At 42.3% G+C, this 24,289-nt stretch overlaps 1 protein-coding gene across 2 annotated transcripts in view; it reads left to right on the top strand.

The window, feature by feature from the left end:
• RTN1 (reticulon 1) overlaps window positions 1-24,289 on the top strand; it is a 246,872-nt gene that overhangs the window by 113,405 nt on the left and 109,178 nt on the right. For both annotated transcript variants that reach the window (XM_027111397.1, XM_027111396.1), the window contains exon 3: window positions 5,039-5,788. In XM_027111397.1, coding sequence (XP_026967198.1) covers window positions 5,039-5,788 — 750 coding nt within the window. The remainder of the gene's footprint in view (window positions 1-5,038; window positions 5,789-24,289) is intronic.

Genomic DNA, 24,289 nt, shown 5'->3' with positions numbered 1-24,289 from the left:
TAAAAAAATTCATTGTTTATCAGAGATTCCTATTTAACTGGGTATCCTGTATTTTTATTTGTTAAATCTGCCATCCCTAACTGGAGGTGATCTTTAGAATCACCCTTAGAGTTACAAAATGCAGATGCCTGGGCCCCATTCAGACTTACTTCTACTAAGTCAGAATTTCTTTTTTTTTTTTTTTTGCGGTACGTGGGCCTCTCACTGTTGTGGCCTCTCCCGTTGTGGAGCACAGGCTCCAGATGCGCAGGCTCAGCGGCCATGGCTCACGGGCCCAGCCGCTCCGCGGCATGTGAGATCTTCCCGGACCGGGGCACGAACCCACGTCCCCTGCATCGGCAGGCGGACTCTCAACCACTGCGCCACCAGGGAAGCCCAAGTCAGAATTTCTGAGGGCAGTTTTGAGCCATACACCTGATGAAGAACCACTGTTCTAAGATCTGAGGTAGTCCTCACATGAGCTCTGTTTGTTGCGTACCTCCTATGTGCCAGGCATTGCACTAGGTGCTGGGGATATGATAGTGAACAAACACCTTGGCTGCCCTTTGCCCTCATGATGCTTTCAGTCTGGGGTCAGGGAGAGTGGGGGAGGGTGAAGAGACAGATGTTAATGAAATCATCACATACACATACAGAGCCACCCAGGGGCACCCAGTTGTGCAGAAAGAGTGGGCACCACCCTGTCTCCTGAATGATGCAGCATCAGGCCGGTTTGCACACAAGGCAGGCTACCCTGCAGGGTCGCCTGTGGTCCTCTTAGCCCAAGAGCCTGCCTGCCTGCTTCGTGGTCTCCTAGGAATGTTGTACAAGTAGGAGTTTGGTCAGTCCTGGCAGTTTGTATGGTTAGACAGAGGCTGCCAGCATGAGAAATTGGAAGGATGTGTGCTATGGAAAGGGATGAAATATCCAGGATGAGAACTTTCTTCCCCTGGCCCATCAAAACAGCTCACTGTTCTGACTTCCATGTTTCTGAGTATGGAATTCCTATTCATTATACTCACCCAGGCTCACTGTTTCTGAGTGATCTTTGACACCACCCCCCCATTTCTTTCTCACTTGCCACGTGAAGCAGACCCCAAGTCTGTGCTTTCTCTCTCTTCAGTGTCTCTTGAATTATCCTTTCTTTTCCATCCCTATGACCACTACAACTCATTAGGTTGTCATAATTCCTCCCCTTGACTATTGCAGTATCCTCTTAATGGGTCATCCTTCTTTTATTCTTTCTTTCCTAAGTTCATCCTGACCCTTCTAGGACCCGCCAGTGCCTTCCTGATAAAATATTGACTTTTAAACTAGCTTCCAGGCCTTTCTATGATCACGGGTCTGCTTAACTTTCCAGTCATACGTGGTCTGTTGTGACTGGCTTATTTCACTTAGCATACTGTTTTCAGGGTTTAGCCATGTTGTAGCATGTATCAGTATTTCATTCCTTTTTATGGCCAAATAATATTCCAGCGTATGGATATACCACATTTTACTTATCCATTCATTAATTAGTGGACATTGGGTTGTTTCGCTTTTTTGACAGTTATGGATAATGCTGTTATGAACACTGTGTACAAGTTTTTGTATGGACATAGGTTTTCAATTCTCTACTTATGAGTGGAATTTCTGTATCATATGGTAACTAAATAGTTGAACTGCCAGACTGTTTTCCAAAGCAACTATACCATTTTTTATTCCCACCAACAGTGGATGAGAGTTTCTATTTCTCTACATCCTTTCCACCACTTGCTACTCTCTGACTTTGTTATTCTAGCAATCCTAGTGAGTGTGAAGTGGTAACACACTGTGGTTTTGATTTGCACTTCTCTGGTGAATTATGATGTTGAGCATATTTTCATATGCTTTTTTGTCATGTGTAAATATTCCTTGGAGAAATGTCTATTCAAGCCCTTTGCCTATTTTTTAACTGGGTTATTTGTCTTTTTATAACTGAGTTGTAATAATTTTTAACATATTCTAGATACACGTCTCTTATAAGATATATGGTTTGTAAAATTTTCTCCCATTCTGTGGGTTGTCCTTCTACGTTCTTGATGTTGTCCTCTAACGCACAAAAGTGTTTAATTTGGATGCATTCCAAGTTGTGTATTTTTATTTTGTCGTTTATGTTTTTGGTGTCATGTCTAAGAAACCACTGTATAATCCAGGGTCATGAAGATTCATTTCTGTGTTTTCTTCTGGAGTTTCTGGTTTTAGCTCATATATTTAGGTTGGATCCACGTGGAGTTAATTTTTACATATGACATGAGGTAGGGGTTCAGCTTCATTCTTTTGTGTGTGGTTATGCAGCTCACTTTTCCTCTTTGTCTCATTCTCCAAAATATAATTTGCCCTACTGAGACCCCACCCCCTTTTTGAACAGATGTAGCATGATATAGTGAGAAACACATGGAACATAAAGACTTGAGTTCAAATTTACGCCGAGTCATTTCTAGCCACATGGCTATATCATTCAGGGTCCTGTGAGGAAACAAAGTGACACACTCAAAGGTTGTAACTGAAGAGGGTTTAAAGAGGTAGCTATTTACAAATGTGTAAAGACAGTTAAGAGAACAAACAAAAGATGGTAAAGCACTCAAGGACTGGCAATATTAGGGATCTATTAGCACCCCTGGACCCGAAGGAGGAAGGGGAGGGAACAGCGTTCCCAAAGCCTGCCAAAACCTGGAGCTTCAGAAGCAGCAACAGGTATAAATACCCTAACATTTCTCTCCACCCCCTCCTCCTATGATTCCTATTGGCTGAAAACAACCAGAAACTAGAGGGGAAGCAATTCCAGGTAATGCCTTCTATGTAGGTCAGCCTCTCAGAACAGAGAACAGGGCAGAGAAAGATGGGAATAAGTCCAAGGGGGCAAAGATAGAAAAACCAGTACAGTGACCTTGGACAAGTCACTTAACCTACTGTCACTAGACTCCAAGCCCCATATGTGAAGTGCCTCTATCCCAGCAGATGCTCGACAAGTGGAGCTGTGACGATGTAGCTACTGATAGTACTCTGGAAGTACAGGCTGTTCCTCCATTCACACTAGCCTCTACTCCCTATCATCTTCCTCCTCCGTCTGGCCTACCAGTGAGAATTAATGTAGCTTTTATACTTTCATGCTGCTTGTAATCATATCAAGGAACTATGTGCATGACTTATTACAGAACTAACTTCTATAAAAATAGAGTTTGGGATCATGCAGTAAATCTTTTTACACATAAATAGTGTGCAAGATAATGAGGATGTTGTTGTTTTAAGTTATTAAGAAAAACAACAGCATAGATCATATCACTTCTCTGCTCAAAACCCTCCAATGGTTTCTCATTTCTCTCAAAATAAAAGCCTGATGAGATCCTACATGATGATCCCCCTTCCCTGAATGCATTTGACCTCTTTTCCTATTATTCTCCCCCTTATTCACTTTGCCCCAGACATAACTGCCTCCTTGTGATATCTATAAATCATTGCGGCTCCCACCTCCAGGCCTTTGTACTATCTGTTCCCTCTGCTTGGCATGCTTTTCCTCTGGATATCTTCATGAATCCCTCACTCACCTTCTCAAGTGTTGAATATCGGTTTCCTTCTCAGTAAGGCCTACCTTGACTACCCTATTTAAAATTGCAAACTCATCCCCACCCTGTCACAGCCCTCCTGATTCCATTACCCTACTCTACTTTTTTATTTCCATAGCACTTAACATCTTCTAACATACTATATACTTTAATTATTTATTACATGTATTGTTTGTGTATTGTGTTCTCCTCCCACTAGAATATAAGCAGAGATTTTGTTTCCTGTTTCATTCACTGATACATCCCAAGTGCCTATAAGAGTGACAACACATAGTAGGTTCTCAATAAATAACAGATGAATGAATGATACATGGATAAAGGATAAAATCAATTCAGCTTTATAGAGAATTAGACAAATGTAAAATGTTTTATCCATTGGGGTTCTCCCACAGTCCTAAATTGACAGATTACTTAGCCATGGATAGTCTACCTCTTACCCCTCCTATATCCCTCCCAGTGACCTCAGAGCTTTGGAGAAATGACAAGTGGTTCTTGCTTACAAAAGGGCCAGAAATCACTGTCTAGAATATTCTGAAATAAGGCCCTGCTGCATGGGCAAGGGGAGAACCAAGCTCCTGAAAATTGTTGTCATGGCGATCCCAGGTAATTTCAATTAAGATAGAAATATCAGTAAGATTGCTGGTGAGGTTTGGGGGCCATCTGGATAAACGTCAGACAGAAGGCAGGCACTCACCCAGTAGACAGGGGTTGACTCTTGGGTATTGTTCTTCTCAAGAGGAGGTGAAGAGATGAAAAAGAATGACAGTGGGCTCCACCACTAGAAGCCCTGTGGGGTTGTGCAGTATGGTAATCTGCACAGCCTGCTTGGTGGAATTGGCAAAAACTATCTATTATATTGCTTCACTTTGTTACACTTTTCACTAAAAAGGGAGTAAAAGTATTGATTCTTATGGGAAATGTAAAGCTTAGAAGTCAAGTTGTATACAAGGATCCAAATTAGCTTTCTTTGTCTTATTGAAGTAGGGAATATGAACAGAAACAGACAAGGAATAATGGATGATTTCAGATTTTTTGACATTGGTGGGCCAAATTAGAGAGTTATATACATTGCATTATCTAATGAAATCTGTGAAACTGGAAAACTCTCCTCACAGAATGGATTAGAAATCAAAACCATGACTTCTAGAATCTTTCCCACATTGGAACAGAAAAACCAACGAGGTGCTAACGCTAAGAAATTGCTGGGTCATTTTTAAAAATAGCTAGATTAAGATAGATAGGTATATCAAACACTGATTAACTGGGCCATAACAGTAATTAGCCTTTTAGTTCAGGTGGCCTGTCTTTCCAGCATAGCCCTGGAAACACTATTTTTGTGCTAATGAGATATGTATTTTTTAAGCAACGAGAAAATACCTCCCCTAATGGAATTTTGTTTTATTTCTTCTTTTTCTGTCCATCTGTCTTGTCCTTGTGTGTGCTTCTTTGGCTCTTCTCACTCTGTGGGACGACAGAACCATCTGCTGCAGAATCCCAGGGGAAATGCAGCATCTCCGAGGATGAGCTGATCACTGCCATTAAGGAAGCAAAGGGGTTGTCCTTCGAAACAACAGAGAGTCCACGGCCAGCGGGCCAGGTGGCCGACAGGCCGGAGGCCAAGGCCAGGTCCGGGCTGCCCACCATCCCTAGCCCCCTGGACCACGAGGCCAGCAGCGCGGAGTCGGGGGACTCGGAGATCGAGTTGGTGTCCGAGGACCCGCTGGCCGCCGAGGACGCTCTGCCCTCGGGCTACGTGACCTTTGGTCATGTGGGTGGCCCGCCGCCGTCGCCGGCCTCTCCGTCCATCCAGTACAGCATCCTGAGGGAGGAGCGTGAGGCTGAGCTGGACAGCGAGCTCATCATCGAGTCGTGTGACGCCTCCTCCGCCTCGGAGGAGAGTCCCAAACGGGAGCAGGACTCGCCGCCCATGAAGCCGGGCGCCCTGGATGCCATCCGGGAGGAGCCGGGCACCCGGGCCGAGGAGCGCGCCCACAACCGGCAGGGCCTGGCGGAGCCGGGGCCCTTCCTCAAATTCCCTTCGGCCGCCCCCCAAGTCTGCTCCGAGCTGCCCTCTGGAGACGGAGCCCCTGCGCCTGAGGGGCCTGCAGTGCCACGGACACCTGTGGAAGCAGCGAGTTACGACCAGAGCTCCCAGGCCACAAAGGGCCCTGGGCCTCAGGGTCCAGGCGTCGTGCCCCCTCTGCTGTTTCTCAATAAGCAACAAGGTAAAGTGACAGCTTTCTTGATTGAAGTAGCTTGTCTTGCTTACTGTTCTCGCCTGGGTGCTCTGAGATATTCAGCAGAGGGAGGTGGTTCTGCCTTAGCCCTGTAGTCATGTCCTAGCTGGTCAAACAATCGACCGGAGAACAATTCCGAGGCGGGTGGGGAATAGATGAGAGGATTCAGATTCGCAGCTGGGGCTTCCATGGAAGAAACACGTGCTCCGAGCTGCTCTGGGCTGGCTGAACCAGAGCATCTCCAATAATGAGCGGTTTTGTGTACATTCCAAGATCTCCTGAATGGAGTGAATGTGTCCCTCCTTTCGTTCCAGGACTGGGTTTCCTCACTTGGGAAGGGATGGGGTTTTGTTATTGTCCAGTCTCATTTCCAGTTTCCCACCCTCTCAGTGATGGGATGTGGCTACAGTCCCTCTAGGTGCTGGAACCCACCATTAGCACTTCCATTTTGCCAAACTTCTTTCTTAAATGGGCCAAGAGCATCTCAGTGCCATCCTTTCTCTTACCAAAAAACAAACAAAACAACAACAATGATGACAAAACCAGCAAGGAATTTGGGCCTTGATAAGGTTTTTGTGTCCCAGCTAGCCAGGAAAAACAGGGACGGAAGTTAGTCCCAGGGTTTCTCCTGTGCCTAAGCAAGGCCTAAGGTGACTAATTAATTTTAAAGTCACTTGTAACTTAGAATGATTTTAATCTGGCCATTATAGTTTTCCTATGAGAAATCTTGAGTTGAATGAAGTCTTCAAATGCAGAAAAAATGGAAGTCATTATTTTGTCTTCCAGGCACTCTTCCCCCCAAGTCATCCCCCACACCGGATTGCAGTTGTATAATGGAATTCAGGAAAGGAATGAAAGAGTCAGATGAATAAATTAGGCCCTGCACAGTCTAGTTAATGGGCTACATTGAAGATAGACAATCTCTTCCCAGATGCTGGGTAGAAGAACATCCAGGTGGAACTTGAAAACAAACCCTAAAAGCACAACTCTGTTCAAGGTCCCCTCTTACCCATCTCCTCTGCTTTCTGTTTTTTTAGAAGTATTTTGCCTTTTGGGGATAAATGAGTCTGAGAGTACACCCTCTCCTTCCTGTTTATATGCTAACTTCAATGATGTTAGTAGCAATTAAAGTGCCTCATCTAAAAATAGAGGACAAAAACTTTCTCATTATAGATTGGAAGCTGGCTTCTAAATTCTTTAAAATTAACACATTGGAAAGGGGGAAACTGGAGGAATGTAATAAAAAGGTAACCTTGCTGCATGTTGCCGGAGGCCTAGACATGTGGCATCATGTTGGGGCTGATATAATTGACTCCTGATTTCCCAAATAACTTATCCCTGAGAGTTTAAAGTGTATTTAGTGTGTGCAATAGGGAGGCTATTCTGTGACAAACTTAACAGTAGGAATGTGTATTTGTTGGGTGAATATTAGAACTAATTTGGATTCTTTTGCTACCACTCTTGACTGTGGTGGGAAAGGGCCCTGCAGCTTTCAGGGAGCTTTGGGAAACAGCATTAGCCTGAACAACCTGCAGTTCCCTGTGGTCCTGAAGCAGGAGAGCTTGAGTCATTCGGAATATAGTTTCATATCACTGTACTGTAACACGCATGTGTTTCCATTTTATCCCCTAACTAGTGTCCCCATAGTGAAATAGTCACCATGTGCACAGTGCTGCTCAAATATATTTATCCTCAAAAGTAAGTAAATCTGAAGGCTAATAAAGAGAAAATGGTATTGTGCAGGCCCATTTCCCTCGTTAGTATATTTGAGAGACAAGTTTGACAGCTGGAACTGACCAAGTGACCAGACATCTGATGAAGAGCTAAGGTGATGGAATACTACAGCTGTTAATGCAAAGGCTTCAGAGCATATTTAATGGCTGATTCTGGTGTCATTCTAATCTCTGTGCAAGTTGCCTCATAAGGCTTGGACCCTCTGCTGCCAAGTTAGACGTTAGAAAGGAGAAAGTGGCAGTCTTTTCAAATAATTAAGTCATGGCAGGGTGAATAGCCTCTGCTCTCCTCTGCACTGAGGGATCCTTTGAAATCCAGTCTCCCACCGAAACTTAGCGCTCAGCCTCATTATCTATGAAGAGAGTCTAAAAGGCCCTCGGGCAGCCAAGCACTGAAGGTTCTGGGCAGATGACTCAGCGCTGCCAGCAGGTTATTGGAGCCCTGAGTTCTTCTGGTCTCCCTGCTCCATCTCAGCAGGTGGGAGGATCAGTGTTGACCAGCCATCGCCATGCTGTTCTTAATCACTGTCAGTGGACAGTAGGATTGTGCTCAAGTCAAGTGTGACTCCCCTCAGCAGTGAGGTCAGGTCAGCTTCTGTGGTTTCCTGAAGGCTCTGGCAGTATAAATGCATTCAGATTCATGCATTCGCAAGTATGCTCATCTCCCTGACTTTGGAGTTATTCTGCTGATGCTGGGCCAAGTTTTAGAAAGGTCCAGAAATATTTAGAATAAGGTTTGGCAAATATCTGACGGCATCAAAGCACATACTGTCAAGGAACGTCAGGCTTTACTGGTGTGCACATGCCCTAACAAGGTCTGTTTTTGGACCTTTCTTACCTTTTGGAGACCTCTGCTGCAGTTTCACTGAAGACAAGATTTGGTTCGTCATATTCCAGTTTCCCTTCTCTGTGCACCCCCTGAGCTCCTGCTACCCTATCATTCTGCTTCCTCATAGCCTCTAGGATGGCTTATCATGAACATGATAGGATAGATAAGTTTTCATTGTTGCAAGGTTAACCCTGTTAGGAACATCTAAGTGAAAGCCAATTAAAAATTCTCAATAAAACACTAATACCCAGTGTGACTCATCAGGATGGGTGTGTGGTATTTCCAGACCTATTTTATTGCAGAATCTTTTATTAGAGTGTGCTGTAGGGTTCATCTTCTAGGGCACATTCTTTCGGAAATAGTGGTCTCTGGGTACTCACCTCCATTCCCTGCATTCTGATTACTTTTCCTTGCAATTCAAAAGCATAGTGTTAGACCAGCCATGTGGATATCATATGGGAGCCTGTTAGAAATGTCAGGTTCCTTCCCAGACCTACCTACCGAATTGGAATCTGCATTTTACCAAGGTCCCCTAGTGATTCCTATTCACATTGAAGCTTGAGAAGCAATGTTTTAGACCATGGCAGTCAGCTTTCACATTCCAACCTGAAACTGTTCTGATGAAGGTCACCAACGACAACCTTCTTACCCCGCAAAAGACCTCTTTTCAGTCTCATCTTTCTTGTTCTTCCTGGTACTTCAATGTCATACTGCTGAACAGTCCTTAAAACAGCGAGAAAATAATGTATGTTCAAAATAATAATTTAAATTGTAAGAAATGGTACAAAATAAAAAGTTAAAGTTCCCCTACTCCAACCTCACATTCCTAAGTCTCAGAGATAACCACAGGCTTCTGTTTTATTGTTGTTCTTGTTCCTTTCAGAAATTTTCTTTATGTATCACAATTTTTTATTGCACAAGTGATATCATGTTGGACAGACTTTTGCAACTTATTTCTTTTAGTGGTAAAATCAGGGATAATACCGACTCACATGGAGACTGTTCTCTTTGTCTCAAAACTTTCCTCCCTTATCTCCCTGACGTTTCTCCTACCTGGTTATCCCCTCAGTCTCTGACCTCTTTCCCAATCTCTCTTGCTACCTTCCTTCCAATTCCTCTGTCTAGCCCCGAGTTCTTTCCCTGTCTTCCTTTGTCCCTCGTTTCCTTGCTCTCATCCACACAGGTTTTCAGCCACTGCCTCATGTGTAGCACCTCCCAGATCTCTGGCTTTGGAGAATCTTTTGTTCTGGGCTCCAAGCCCCTTTCCTCACTCTTTGTTGGACATTCTATAGACCACCCCCCACACCTCCAATTCAGTACACTGATGTTATTTGTCAAAATCTGCTCCTTTCCTTCTTCTATTCCCTTCCTGAGTGAATGAACGATATCATTCAGCCTTTACTGTGGTGTGGATATTCAGATCAGGTCTGGATCTGAGTAAAGACTCATTGGCTTGAGACAAAGTTAGAGGGACAACCTGATTGTAAAACTTTAGTGGAAGTCTTGCGGTAGTGTTTGGTTATAAAATTATCATCCAGATAATCCAGGATGTTCTTAATATTTGAAAAATTATCGAAAACAAAGTACAAAATGCAAAAGTTATCTATTTGAAACTTTCAACAAGGCATCCAGTGACCCCAGTTTGAGAAATACTGGTTTAAGCCAGTGGTTCCCAAAGTATTGCCTGGGCACCAGGTGCCTCACAATCTCCTGAAGTGCTGACTGAAAATGCAGGTTCCTGCTCTGCCCCAGAACTACAAAATCAGGATGGGCGTAAACTTGCACTTTCAATAAGCATGCCAAAGAGAATTTTTGTTGTAAGCAGATGAGCTAAGCAACCCAGACCTATAGTGTAAAACACCTTGGTGAGCATGCCCTGGGCATATGGTGTTTTTTAGTGAGAGGGACTGAGGGGGCACTCAGCTGTTTCCATCCCTTCCTGTGCCCTGGGAGGTGGGCCCCTGCACCTTTTCTCTCTGGGCACCAGCTACAGCAGCCAGAGCTTGCAGGGCTTAGCCCCCTGTGGCAGGGAGAAGCTTATCTCCTTATAGGGAAGTGATTTGCAAGAAGACTCCCAGATGGAGGTCTTCTCAGATAGACCTAGCATTTATGATATTTATTATTACTTTTCATTATTATATCAGATATTGCTTCTGTCCTAAAATATTTTGGAGAGAACCAAAATAAGTGTGACCCATTTACTTTTCTACCTGTAATTTTTTAAAAAGTTATGCTCTAGTCCCATATTTATGTGCTTCCATGAGACTGAATTAGTGAATCAAGCCATAAAGATCTTTGGACAGTATCTTTCTTTCACAATGCAGGTTTCAGAATCGGCATAAGGACTTATGCCCCTTCAATTGTAGCTGCTTCCCCCATGCCAGCTTTCAACAAGATGGACCAGTAACTGCTGGATAAAGTCTGGCTTCTGTGAGGTTGTATGCAGTGTAAATATTTAGATGGGGGCACTGAACCTTCCATCTTATATTATTCAAAGCAGTTAAGCTACTTTTATGAGACTCTGCCCAGTGATAGAAGGTACTCTCCTGGTTTAGGCATCACAGAATGAGGCTGCCAGTAGCCAGTTCACCTCATTGGCTTTTACTCTGAAACAGTCACAAGGTTAGCATTGTCCCAGATTGCATATTGGTCTGTTTTTTAAATGGCGGCTTCAGGACGCTGGGAAGGTTTCCTTCTCAGTCTTGAAGAGAATTGCTCCAAATCTTGATGACCCAGCACTTACTATTTCAAGGGACAGATATTTTTGACACTTCACCTATTGGATGTATATATAGATCCAAAATGGTTGTTGTAATTTTTTTTACATTTTTTTATTTTTTGCGGTATGCGGGCCTCTCACTGTTGTGGCCTCTCCCGTTGCGGAGCATAGACTCTGGATGCACAGGCTCAGCGGCCATGGCTCACGGGCCCAGCCGCTCTGCGGCATGTGGGATCTTCCCGGACCGGGGCACGAACCCGTGTCCCCTGCATCGGCAGGCAGACTCTCAACCACTGCGCCACCAGGGAAGCCCGGTTGTTGTAATATTTTGATGCCAATTCCTTGGGGACACGATGAACCCCAACTCCCTAGTAAATTTTGCCTGGGCACAGAGTGGGACATAGATTAGCTCCTAAGATGGATCCAAGTCAAAATTGCCTGTAGAGGTAGAGTTCACAGATGGGAGACATTTTGGTGCCTCTAAGAAATAATGGCCCTATTTAGATGGTGATCCTGATTCTCTATCTAGTCCCTTTTTCCTTCACATAAATCATCCTTGCTTACCAATGCAGTCATGAGGCTTGGAGGGTATAATTCACATACCTCTAATTCTCAGCACCAATACTGGCTCCAGGGGGTTCTCCCCTCCTTTCAAATGCCAACCTCATTTTCCTCTAAAGTCTGCGTGGGATACTCACAGTTATGGTCTCTGCACTTCTGGATTCTATCTTTGTAACCCCACAAACCACTGCTGTAACACAGATAACATAAATTTTACCCAAGGTTATGCCAGCCCCGCCCAAGCAAGACCTTACCCATTCATTCATTCATCCTTCCTTTGATTCAACCAATATGGTATACTGCCTGCCTGACACTAGCAATATAGTAATGACCAAAGCAGACATGAATACGTCCCTTGCAGGGCTTACATTTGGGTGCGTACGGGGCTGACATTAAATAGGAAATCAACAGAGTGACGTGTTCTCTTGAGCAAGTACCTGGTGATAGTGGAACTTAGATCAGAAGGTCAGAGAAGGAGGAAACTGAGGAATCAGCTGTGGCAAGAGATAACTTTTAAAACTTCTGGACAATAGACAATGCAAAAGCCACAGGCAGGAAAGTTCTGGGAGCATTCTAGAAACTAAAAAAAAAAGTCTTTATAGTTAGAGTGTGGTAGGCAAAGGGAAAAATGGGGTTGGAAGGTTGGCAGTGCCCTTTCATGCCCAGACCATGGTGCAGAGTTTAGTCTTTATCCTACTCATCATAAGATGCCATTATAGTAGTTAAGGCATGAGATGGTGGTGTCTGGGAGAGGGAGGTAGCAATGAAGGTGGAGAGGAATAGATGGGTTTAAAGTATATTTTGGAGATTGACTTAATAGGACTTACTGATACATTGGATCGGTGGTGGGGGTGACTTTATTCCCAACATCTCTCAAATTATATTTCAATTTTTGTCACCAGAATCGTTATAAGTAGATGCAAAAATACTTACAATAGGAAAAATACCCCAAACTTAGATGCTGTTTCTTTAGTCATTGAGCCCAGTTTTTTATGTCTGCTATTGGAAAATCATCCATTTGGGTTGTGCTGGCACTGAAGTATTCTCTCACAGGTTGAGCTGTATATCTAGTATATTTTCATGGCCAAACATCTGGGAGTATAATGGTCATTAATGTGTTTTGGTGATAGTGATATTTGAGTGGCTGAGACTGGAGCTTAGATGAGGGTCAAATATGGTACTTGTGGAGGTTAAATAAGACATATAGTGAGGTAGGCAGGGATGGTGGACAGCAAGTTGGTTTTTTAAAAAGAATTAAGTGTAAGTTTGGCTAGGGCCAGGAACTCACAAAAGCTTCAGGAGTCTAAAGTGCAGTTCCAAATATGGATCAAAATTACAGTAACAGACAAAAGAAAGACAGTAGTCTTGCCAGAGAGCAGAGGTTAAAGTCAGAGAAAAGGCAGTTTAAGGCAGGCACTCAAACTAGGGTCTAAAGTGAGGACAAGCATACCACTGGGTCTAGTTAACTTCAGCTCAAGCCTACAGTTGACCATTGTCTTTATCTGTGATTACTCAGTGCTTCCTGAGTTAACCCTATCTCTGTAATGTCCTTCTGGGTTTTAAATGACCTGGGCCTGAGAAAGTGGTCCTCTTCTGCCAGGTAAAGCATTGATCCAGGACTCTTCTCTCTTCTTGTGGAAACTGGGGGCATATGACAGGGAGAGTGAATTGGGGGCTCAGTGGAACCATTTGTTTTTCTAGACAGTGTTTCTCAAAGTGTGGTTGGTGAACTATTTATATCATAAGCCATTTGTTAAAATACAGATTCCTAGGCTCACCCCAGGATCTCCTAGGAAGGGGCTGAGGAATCTGCTTCATTAAGTGGCTCCCCAGTGAATACTTGGCACACCAGAATTTGAGAATTATTGTTCTAGGGACTGTGTTGAGGCTGATTTGTCAAAGCCCTCAGAGTTATCTTTGGCAGGTTTTTCCTCTAGTGTCCCATCTTTTTCCAGGGCCTGAGCCGGAATCCTGCAAGGTGGGTTTTCTGATTGAGTTTAAATGTTAGTTAAAATGGCTTATGTGTGGGGTTTAGAATGAAATTTATACTGTTAACTCTGAGACTTCCACCTCCTCGTAGGAGAAGTAGAGGGAAGATAACGTGAGCATACCCTGGCCTTACCAGCTCACTCTGGAGGATGCTCCTACTATCTCCCCACCCCACAAAGCCTCTGGAACAGAGAACTTAATAGGGTTAGCAAGGACACAGAGAGATAACCATTCATGTTCCCAGTAGTTTGGGGCCTCCTGGGTTAGAGGAGTCCTCCAGGTTGCCTCTGTCCATAGCTTGGAGAATCATGAGAGAGGGAGAAGTCCTGAGGGTGGGGTTGAGCTCTACACTTGCAGTCACAAATGGGGAATAGCAAGCTTAATCTTCTTACACAAGATCAAAAATTTCACTACCACTAATAAATAATTCAGTTCAAAGCTGCATACTCTGGTAGATAACAGTATTCTGGTTTATCTCTTCTCTTCTGGCTGGGCCTCATTTTCTTACAACTCTTGGCTGAACACTGAAATCCTGGGGGATTTACCTACACACAGAGCACTTGCAAAAGCAGAATATGTTTTCCAAAACTATTTTTTTTTTTTTACTTCCAAACTCACTTTTGTTTACCTCCCCTAGCAACTCTAGGAAATTTGATGCTATGTCTAAAAGCACAGAGGAAATCAAGTAAAGCAGAAGAATGGCTTTCATATTGATTTTCCCCACTCACTGTTAATGTCTGTTGCCATCCAGTGGTTGTGATGAAAATATCCAACCTCTACTTTTTAACCCCATCTCAAACCACCAGGATTTGAAACTTACAGATCTCCTGGGTTATGTCCCATATGTCCCATAGTTGCATAATTTTATGTTTTGCCTCTCCTTCTCTGTACCTTTCTCCTTTGTACTCTCCTTTGCTGATGCTAATTGGTCTTACTGTTAGAAATACTGGTGAGGTAATTCTGAGCAAATTAGAAAATGACAATCTTGCCCTCAAGATGTTCTATTGCTACTTAGCTAAATATTGTCATATCTTTGAATGATTTTACAATGTCCACATGGCTGGACCATTTATATGGTGATTGATGATTTACATTATCATTCATCCATATTTTCTTTGGAATAAGCACAAGGACAGAGGTCCAAATAACCTGTTAGTTTTTACCAGAGTTAATTTTAAGCTAGGCCATTTGGCCTGTGCCAAAAAATATAGTATATAGGATTCATGAGCCAAAGTTTCATACTAACTGGAGTTTTTGGATCAACATCCTTCTTTTAAATTGAACTCAGGGTTTGAGGTACAGTCAGTTGTTCTAGGTGATCTTGCAGGGATAGAACCAGGATTTGAGATAAGATCTCCTGACTCTCATCCAGTGCCCTTTTCCAACTAAATTGCTTTCTGGATAGTTGACTTCTTTATAAGCAGACCTAAATGCTTTTCCGTGTGAAGTTGCTTTAGAATTTGGAGATTTAAGATTTCATATCTTAAACATATATTGCTGTAAATAGTTTTATAATGGTGCAATAAGTGCAGCTAGTTTAAGTGAAAGTATGGTCAATGAGGTGGAAATTCAGTCCAGTCACCTGGAGAGGATTTAATTTTTTTTACATTTTAAGTTAGCCAAGTGATGGTTGAATCATTTTACACAGAGTCATAGTTTTCTCAAATGTTAGACATAAATAAAATCATAAATAACTTGGTTCTAGATACTTTTGATATAAGTAAAATGGCCTCATTGCCAATTTGTCCCTTTTATTTTCTCTCTCTTCCCTTTGTTGGGGTCCACATTTTAAAGCCCCTTTCTTATTCCTCTGAAAACAGAATCTTGAAATTTTGGGTAGATTTTATATAATCCACAAATCTATGCTCTAATTCCAAAGCCAAAGATCTTGACTTTGACTTTGATTTCTAAAGCACCTGATTCCTGTTGACCACATCTTTCCCTCAGATCCTGTTAGTATGGCCAAAAACACCAGAGACCATGTTGATAGGGAAATTCCTAGGGACTGATGGCAAAGTCCTCTTTGAAGGAGACAGCTTTCAGATTTCAGCCTTACTGTTCATCTGTCAAATCCGAACTGATTTGCCTCTAAGATGACACATAAGATCATTCACTTGAACTGTAAGTTTTTATCTCTCCCATTGTATATTATATTTGTTCTTGTGATTTATATAATGCCCATTTTGTAACAAGTAAAGATGGGTCACTTTCTACCAAATTGATACTTCCTCTTCCATAGTGTAGAGTCATTGCTGGGTGTGACTGCTCAGTCAGAGACTGCATTTTCTAGCCCCCCTTGCATGTAGATGAAGCTAAACCCTGATTGTTATCAATGGAATGTAAGTAGAAGTGATGTGAGTTACATCTGGGACAAGGTGGTTAAGATGCAGTTATGCCTTTTCTTCCTTCTAGGCTGTAAGGGATGACAAAAGGGAAGGAACCTGGGCCCCTGAATGACTGTTTGGAGGAAAGCTGCCCGCTAATGAACACTCACATTGATCTATTAAGTTAGCCCCAAAACAAATTTCTCCTATGTTAAGCCACCGAAATTTTGGGGTGATTTGTTACCATAACCAGCCTCATCCTAATATGATAACTCATGATGTAAGGGTGAGGTTGAGAAAGAAGACCTACAGTTAGAATGTATGTTGGACCATATGTCCCATAGTTGCACAATTTTATGTTTTGCCTCTCCTTCTTTGCTGATGCTAATTGGTCCTACTGTTAGAAATACTGGTAAGGTAATTCTGAGCAAATTAGAAAATGACAATCTTGTCCTCAAGATGTTCTATTGCTCTTTACCTAAATATTGTCATAAAAACTGAACAAATCTTTAATAACCACAAGGTGAGTGTTGATGCCTTCTGGAGTTCTGCAAAGTAAGAAACAGCCCTGGTGGTGGTCATCAGGTCCACCAGAACAGAAGCACAAAAAGTTTCTGTGACATAGACCACTGGGAGAACTGGAGAAGTCCCATTGATTGGGCTAACCCCAGGCGAAATTGGGAAATAAGTACAGTATCTTGGGGTTCTCTGCCTCCCACAACTGGTGTGTTCCTGTCCCTCAGCTACTCAAGATCCCCACTTTGGAGCCCAGTGTTCCTGAGCTCCCCCTGCTTCCCTTTCAAAAATGCATTTCCTGTATCCTGTTTCGTTGGGGTTCTTCATGCTCTCCATTTATAGAATGTGCTGTAGAGGTTTAATTTAACAAAGCAGTTCTTTTTCATGTGTTAGCGAGCTAGTGTGTGATCCCTTCTATGTAACAGAAGATCTCCAGAAGGCTCTGAAGGAATGAGCCACCCTAGGTTAGAGCTAGTCCACTCTAGGGAGTGGTTTCCTTAGTCCAAGACTCCGTTCTCAGTAGTAAGTGTACTGAAACACAAATGTATCTGAATCTGGTATAAACCAGAATGCCTCTTTACAATTTACCTGGAGATGTATCAGGAGAACTCCACCCCAATGTGGAGATCAGCTCATTGTTGCCTGAACATAGAATTGGGGCAAGAAGAGTAGATTGTTTCATTGGAAATTTCCCACACTTTGGCGGCATGTGAACTGTTCTGTTCTCTAAGGACTTGGGTCCTCAACTAGAATCAGAACAGCTACTCCCTGAGCCCATGCCTAAGGTGCTTCCCCTCTCGTGGCCCCTTGTCTAGAGTAACTTTCTCCAAACTCTGTATTGTTTTGACTGCATATCCCCCTCTTCACTGGGACAAGGAATCATGAGCCAGCTGGGTTTGGATCCTAGTTCTACCATTTATTACTAGCTGTGTGATTTTGGGCAGTTACCCTGTCTGCTCTTCAATTTTTTCATTTGTTCAAAGGGGAGAATAGTACCTGTATCACAGGATTCTTGTGATGATTAATTTTTATGATTTAAGTAATTATCCTCTCATTTTATTACTACTTAAATATTTATGTTAATAATAATTTTACAATGAGATGGAGCTTTGGAAGAATCTAGTCCAGTTACTCATTTAGTACAAGAATTCTTTCATAATATTTCAGTCATCTTACAGGTTGTCTTCATATGCTACAGTTTGATTGGCTGCTTTCCAAAGATTTATACAAAGTTGACTTGATCTCACTAATTTGCTCTTTCCGAAGCATATTGTTGGACAGGTTGTCTCTGGGGAGGTTTCTTAAAGCCAACGGACCCGATTTATCATCTTCTGTGAGTAGTTTTTTTTCTCAAAATATATATGCTTAGGCCGTACTCTAAATATCCCAGAGCATACTCTTTGGGTATAACGTCATCTGTAGATTAGTACTTTTGGTATCCCTTGGGTGATTTAAAATGTCCACCCGGGGTTTACAGCCACTGAGTTTAACCCCATCCATGGTGTATGGGCTCCCATTTGTTCTCTCCCCCCCCAGACTCTAGCATTTCATACTTTTTTGACTTAGTTTGAATTAGTCAGGCCATACTGCAGTGAGAAACCCCCAAATCTCAATGGCTTAGCTCAACAAATGTTTATTTCTAGCTCACACAAAATCAGGTGCTAGTTGATGGGGGGCTCTTTTTCATCCAATTACAAAGGGATCCAAGCTCCCTCCCTCCTGTGCCACTGAATATCCACATATGGCTTCCCAGGTTGCCACGTCAGGGGAAGAGAGAGCTGGAGGGGCACGTTAGCTCTTCAAAGCCTCCTCCTAGAAATGACACATGTCACTTTTGCTTATGGTCCATTGGCCAGAATGAGTAACATGACTCTCCCTTGATGCATGGGGCATAGGAGAAATTCGATGAGCATCAAGTCTTTATCACAGACCTCTTGCACAAATTACCTCTTATTATAGATCTTCATAGCATTTATCATTACCCAGTGTATTAAATATGCATTTTTATTTGTTTATGGCTTTTCTTTACCACTTAGACTTTAAGCTCTTTGAGATCACACACTTGCTTTCAGTGCTGTGTCTCCAGTGCCTACAATAGTGCCTGGTAAGTTTGTAGAGACTCAATAAACATTTGGTGACTAAATGAATGGTGACTCCAGACACACAGATGAAGCCACAGAAGTATATTATGGGATTTTATTATATGTCAGTGTGTTTTATAGATTGTGCTCTTTTCCAAGAGCTCATTTAAATGTTATTGAATCCAATGAAAGGTAAAAGAATAATAGGCCAGTTAGGAAGAGAACATTGTGTGTGTATCCCCTACTGTTACTCATGAACAGCATCAACTTCTTGGCTGTGTTCTTCTAGAGTGATGATCAGCCCAGGAAAGGGCATATAGAGTCAGCAGAGAAAGATGCTTTCTGAGGTTCAGCTGACAAAGCCAATAATAGATGTGAGTTGACAAAGCAGAAGGTGACATCACTGTAGGCCAGTGTTCAGCTTTTCTTTGCTGAGCCTATGGAATGTGTACAAGACCAGTCTATTGAAACTTTATAACCCCTATAAAATGGGGACACTTTCTGCAGTAAATGCTTCTTGTTTTGAATATAGCAGAACCCAGTTAAAAACAAGATTTGTTATTAAGGTTGTATTACATAGTGATTAAGGCGTGAGCTCTGAAATCAGACAGATTTGGGTTTGAACCCTAGTCTACCACTTGCCGGCCTAAAACTTCCCAGGCTTCATCTGCAAAATATGGCTAGTAATTCCTACTCCCTTGAATTGTAATTTAAATTTAAATTGAATACATTGAATAATGTTTTTAAGGAGCTTAGGTTAGTAGAAGACCTGGCACATTGTAAATGGCAGCAATTATTATCACATTCCATGACTGGATCATGTTTTCTGTACTAGGTAAGGCTATACACGCAGGCTACTGTCAGTAATGGTGGTTACCAAGGATATAGGAGAATATGAGGCAGCAGGGATGGGCTTTCCTTGGTGGGTCAGCACCTTGGCCTTCCAAGGCTGGCTGTATGGCAGGCCTACAGATCACAGCCACAGCAGCCTGGTCATGCACCTGAGCTCCATCGGCAGCTTGCCCTCCTTCTGTGCACTGAGGACTCCTGTTCTCCAAAATGGGGAGGATCTGAGTGGGCTGCTTCATCACCATCTGATGCTCTCCTGTCACACCTCACCTCATCAATATTTAGGTCAAGCCCCCAACTCTGGTTTGATCAGATTTCTCTCAACGCAGAATGACCAGTGCGGTAGCAGCTTAAGCAGAAATAACCATTAGGGCTACTTTCCTTTAAAAGGGACTGAATTCATAGCAAACGTGTAATGTTGCGGGTGCCTCTTTCTCATTTCCCAAAGCATGACTGTACACCAAAAAGAAGATTCACCCCTCTGATTTATTTTTATGGAAAACTACCTTCTGAACAATCAGATTCTTTAGGACTATTTGAAATAACATTTGGGGGCAAGATTTAACCACATTCTCACAATGATAAACATGGAATTACCCCTTTAGAGTAGATAGACAAATCCTTGAGGGTTTATTTGTTTCTTATATGAAATGCTTCAGATGACTGCTGTTTCTCTCAAAAAGCTCTTCCATTTTTGTTACATGCCTTCAGTTATCCGAAGTGGGAAGGCATCTTTGGCATGCTTCCAGTTCAGGGCAGTCTCTTGTCTGCCTGGTCTCCTACGGGCAGGCAGACTGGCAGCAGGCAGGGAGCAGGATTTATGCAGTATTTCTGTCTCCATCTAGGGAGGTTTCGTGCAACATCTTGCTTATTTGGTGCATTTTGCTTCATCTTCTTTGTCCACCATTTTCATGCTTTCAAAAATACTTGTTCATCAGCTCACTCCAAAAATCCACACAAGGTATTTCAGAAGCACTGACAAAGACTTGTCATCCTTAAAATAGTATATATTTTAATCATCCTTTAAGGAAGGCAAGATTAGGGTTGACCCTTCAAATATTTAACTGTTACCTGTGATTTGAATGAGTACTCATGCTTCTGTTTTTTTCAAAATATTTAAAGTAGATTATTATAGAAAGTTTCATACATACATTGGAGGGAATAGTATAATGAACTTCCAAATATAGATCTACAAAACTTAACAGTCATTACCGTTTTTTCACATTTGTTTCATCTAATTTGGGGGGAGCACTTGAAAATTAAGTCATAGCCATCAATATATTTCCTCTCCTAAATGCTTCATTGTACATCTCTAAAAATAGGAACATCTCTTTTTTTTTTTTTTTGCGGTATGCGGGCCTCTCGCTGTTGTGGCCTCTCCTATTGCGGAGCACAGGCTCCGGACGCGCAGGCTCAGTGGCCGTGGCTCACGGGCCCAGCCGCTCCGCGGCATGTGGGATCTTCCCGGACCGGGGCACGAACCCGTGTCCCCTGCATCGGCAGGCGGACTCTCAACCACTGCGCCACCAGGGAAGCCCAGGAACATCTCTTATGTAACCACAGGACCACTGTTACATCTAATGCCCAGTTCATATTCAAATTTCTTTAAGAATCCTCTAAATTTTTTGGTTGGTCACTTTTAATTAGCCAACGAACAAATATCTCTCTTCTATTTTTCAACTGTATTAACTGTAATAAGAACATGGAACAGTGGAAAGTTCCCTTGGTTTGTGTATTATATGATGATCAGATGTGTTTGCTTTTTTCCCAATATTTTATTATGAAAATCTTCAAGCATACAGAATAGTTGAAAGAATTCTTCACTGCACACCTGTTTACATGGTTCTATTTTAAATTATTTCCCTTCCTTTTTGGGGGTGACTGGGACTTGATAGTTTTTATACCTCAGGCTCAGTGAGAAAGTGAGTATTTTATGGCTTCTTTTTAGGTGGAAGCCTTAAATAATATTTGCAAAGCAGATGGATAAGATACTGATTACTTTGCATGGTTTATAAATCTTGAAAGTATCTTCTCCAACTAGGTAGCCCATGCCAGCCTATAAATACTATTAAGTCTGACTTTCAATTGTCAGTATGTCTCTGGGGCATCCCCAGAGAGCCAGGTGCTGCACTGTTGACAGCAATATCACCATTGTGGGTTAAGCGAGAAAATGACAAGCCACCCCGTCTAATAATGAAGCAATTGGAACAGGCAGTGTGTTTACACCTTATGCAATGTCAGTTGTATTTCAACATTATCCAAAATATCATGCAAAGGTACTTGGAAAAGAGAAAAACAAATCTGGTTTTTAAAATGTCTGTCTGAGGGTTGCTGCTGTCGCTATGGAGATCAGAGAAGCAGATTTTCACGTCTTTACCACACGGAGCTTGTTTTTGAACAGATTCATGAGACTGAGCTTTTTTTTTCTCCTATTCTAGGTGGTTTTGTTAGACATAACCTTGCCTGAATAATATTAACGTACCGCTTGTGTGAAAGCACATTAGATGCTAATGCTTGGAGTTGTTTTTAGCAGAATGGTGTAACAATACCAGATTCATTTTTCATATGCATGTTTTTAAATAGACTGACTCCCCTAATCAGCGTGAACAGAGAGCTCAGCTTGGAGCATAAGGAAATGTTAGTTTAATATTTTAGTGCCATCTGCTGTAAGTTTCATGGCATTCTACCCCATCTGGTTTATTTGCAACTATTCCTCCCCCTTTTCTTTTAGTCTTAATAGAATGCAGCAAATCTCTTTCCAAATCGTTTATAATGATTGGCCCTGTTTCTTCCTACTGATCACTGGCTGAGGCTTTTGTCAGAGGAATATGTTCCTTTGGCTCTAGGTATTACTCATTTCCTGAAGACTTCAGTTTCGGCTTAGTGTGATGTGTGCGTGTGTGTATGCATGTGTGTATGACAGTCAAGCAGTTAACACATTCCTAGACCTCTTTGCTTTATCTCAAATGACAGCCTGACTCTTGGTGAGTGAACATTTGTAAATTCAGAAACATCACTAAATAAATAATTATTGAAAGCCTATTAATATGCCAGGCTCTTTCCTAGGCACAGTGGGGGTCAGGGGGAGAGTGGAGAACAAAGCAGATGCCCTGCTCTCATGGAGTTCAGTTAGTAGAGGAGTTTAACAATATACAAGGAAACACATATTACAGTATCACGCAGTGGTAAGTGCTGTGAATTAAAAAAATAAAGCAGGCTAAGGGGAACTATTTTAAATAAGATGGTCAAAGATAGATAATAGAATTAAAATATTGCAGTGAACACCTCTAACATTAAGGTCACTAACAAGGACAACAAATGTGCCCTCCAACCCTGTGCCTTGAGGCTCTTGTTAAAGATAGAGTCATCTTATTGTTAGTTAATCAGTTATCTTTCAACTGAAGCAGAAACATAATACAGATGAAAAATCTGTCCTTTGAGAGCTGTCTGACGGTTTCTGCTATTGCTGTGGAACTGGGTGGACCTTGGATTTGATTTAGGTGAGCAGTTCTGTACTTCAGCACGTGATTAGAGCTCCTGTGTGTGTCCAGTTCTTTGCTAGGTTCCATGGGGACACCAGAGGATTTTAAGTCAGAGCCTGCTCTCCAGAAGTTGCTTTTAAGTGACTACTCCACCAACCCTCAACTCATCCGGGGGATAGAATAAATACAAATGGGAATTTAAATAATAACAACAGGTACCATTATGATTAACGCTCACTACAAACGCTGTCAATCTTAAATGCAATCATATTGGGTGTCAGAGGAGGGAAAAGTGTTAAGATGCCCAGTGCATTTCTCTTTACCTACCCTCTTTAAAGATCAGTTTGAGCTGAACATTGAGCTTATGGAGATTACTAATATTCCTGTCATTAGAAACAAAGGATTTTCTGAATTGTGTAATTAGAACTATGAACAACCCATGTGGATTCCAGTGTGTGTGTTTGTGTGTGTTTGCTCACATGTGCTCATGCACTTACATGTGCAAGTGCTCATTCATTCATTCAAGAATCAAGTCTCTGGCACCGACTACAGGTGCGTGATAGGGCTGTGTCTGAGGAAGCAAAGATAAGATATAGTCCTTGCCCACAAGGCATTTGTAAGGACAGACATAAAAACAAATTAATGCAATAAAGTGTTGTAGGAGCAGTAGAAGCCATACCTTTCCTAGGTCTGCCTACGTTACCGATTTACATTGCAGTGATTGAGCCATTGTGTGAGTATTCTGACCTTTCTGGGCTGATTTTCCCATATCTTAACAAATCTGGGGCAGGGAGAAGTATTTGAGGAATGATGATTCCTATCCCTTGAGGAGAAAGATTGAATTGTCCTGAAGTGATAACAGTATTTGTTTTGGATTGCTGTGAAATGAGCCACGTAAGTAGAATCATTGCTTTAATAGCTTGAGTACCATCGTCAGATGCTGTAGTAATAATACACCAGTGGGAGATAAGCAAATGGTAAAAAGGTATGTTCTCCCTGTTTTCCTGTTTATACAATGTACTTGAAGTCTCTGGATAACTTTAGAGACTCATTAGCCCCCTGTATAATTAGATATAAATGCTCACCTCAGTAGAGGCTGATCACAGTGTAGCTGTGAGGTGGGTGGGTGCTGCAGTCACTCCTAAGTATGCACAGCTCCTCTGCCCTGTGCCTGGGAGCTTGTGGTAGCTTGCATGGAAGCAAAAGTAAAACTGAGTTTGGGACTAGGGGAAGGCTGTTGAATGTCTTATGTATCCTCTACTCTCTGGGTGCTTTTAATAAAGGTTTTCTAGGTATAAAGGAGGGATTTAGTCCATCATATTACCCTTACTGTATATAAAATTTCCACCCAGTTGAGTACCACTTTTCAAAGCCAGGAAAGTATTTGTTGGGCTAACAAAAAGCTA

The sequence above is a fragment of the Aethalodelphis obliquidens genome, unplaced genomic scaffold (genome assembly GCF_003676395.1).
Source record: "Aethalodelphis obliquidens isolate GAN/ISIS:26980383/991018 unplaced genomic scaffold, ASM367639v1 scaffold10, whole genome shotgun sequence".
NCBI lineage: Eukaryota > Metazoa > Chordata > Mammalia > Artiodactyla > Delphinidae > Aethalodelphis > Aethalodelphis obliquidens.
Note: the sequence above shows the minus strand (reverse complement) of the source record. Positions and strands in the feature narration are given on the sequence as shown.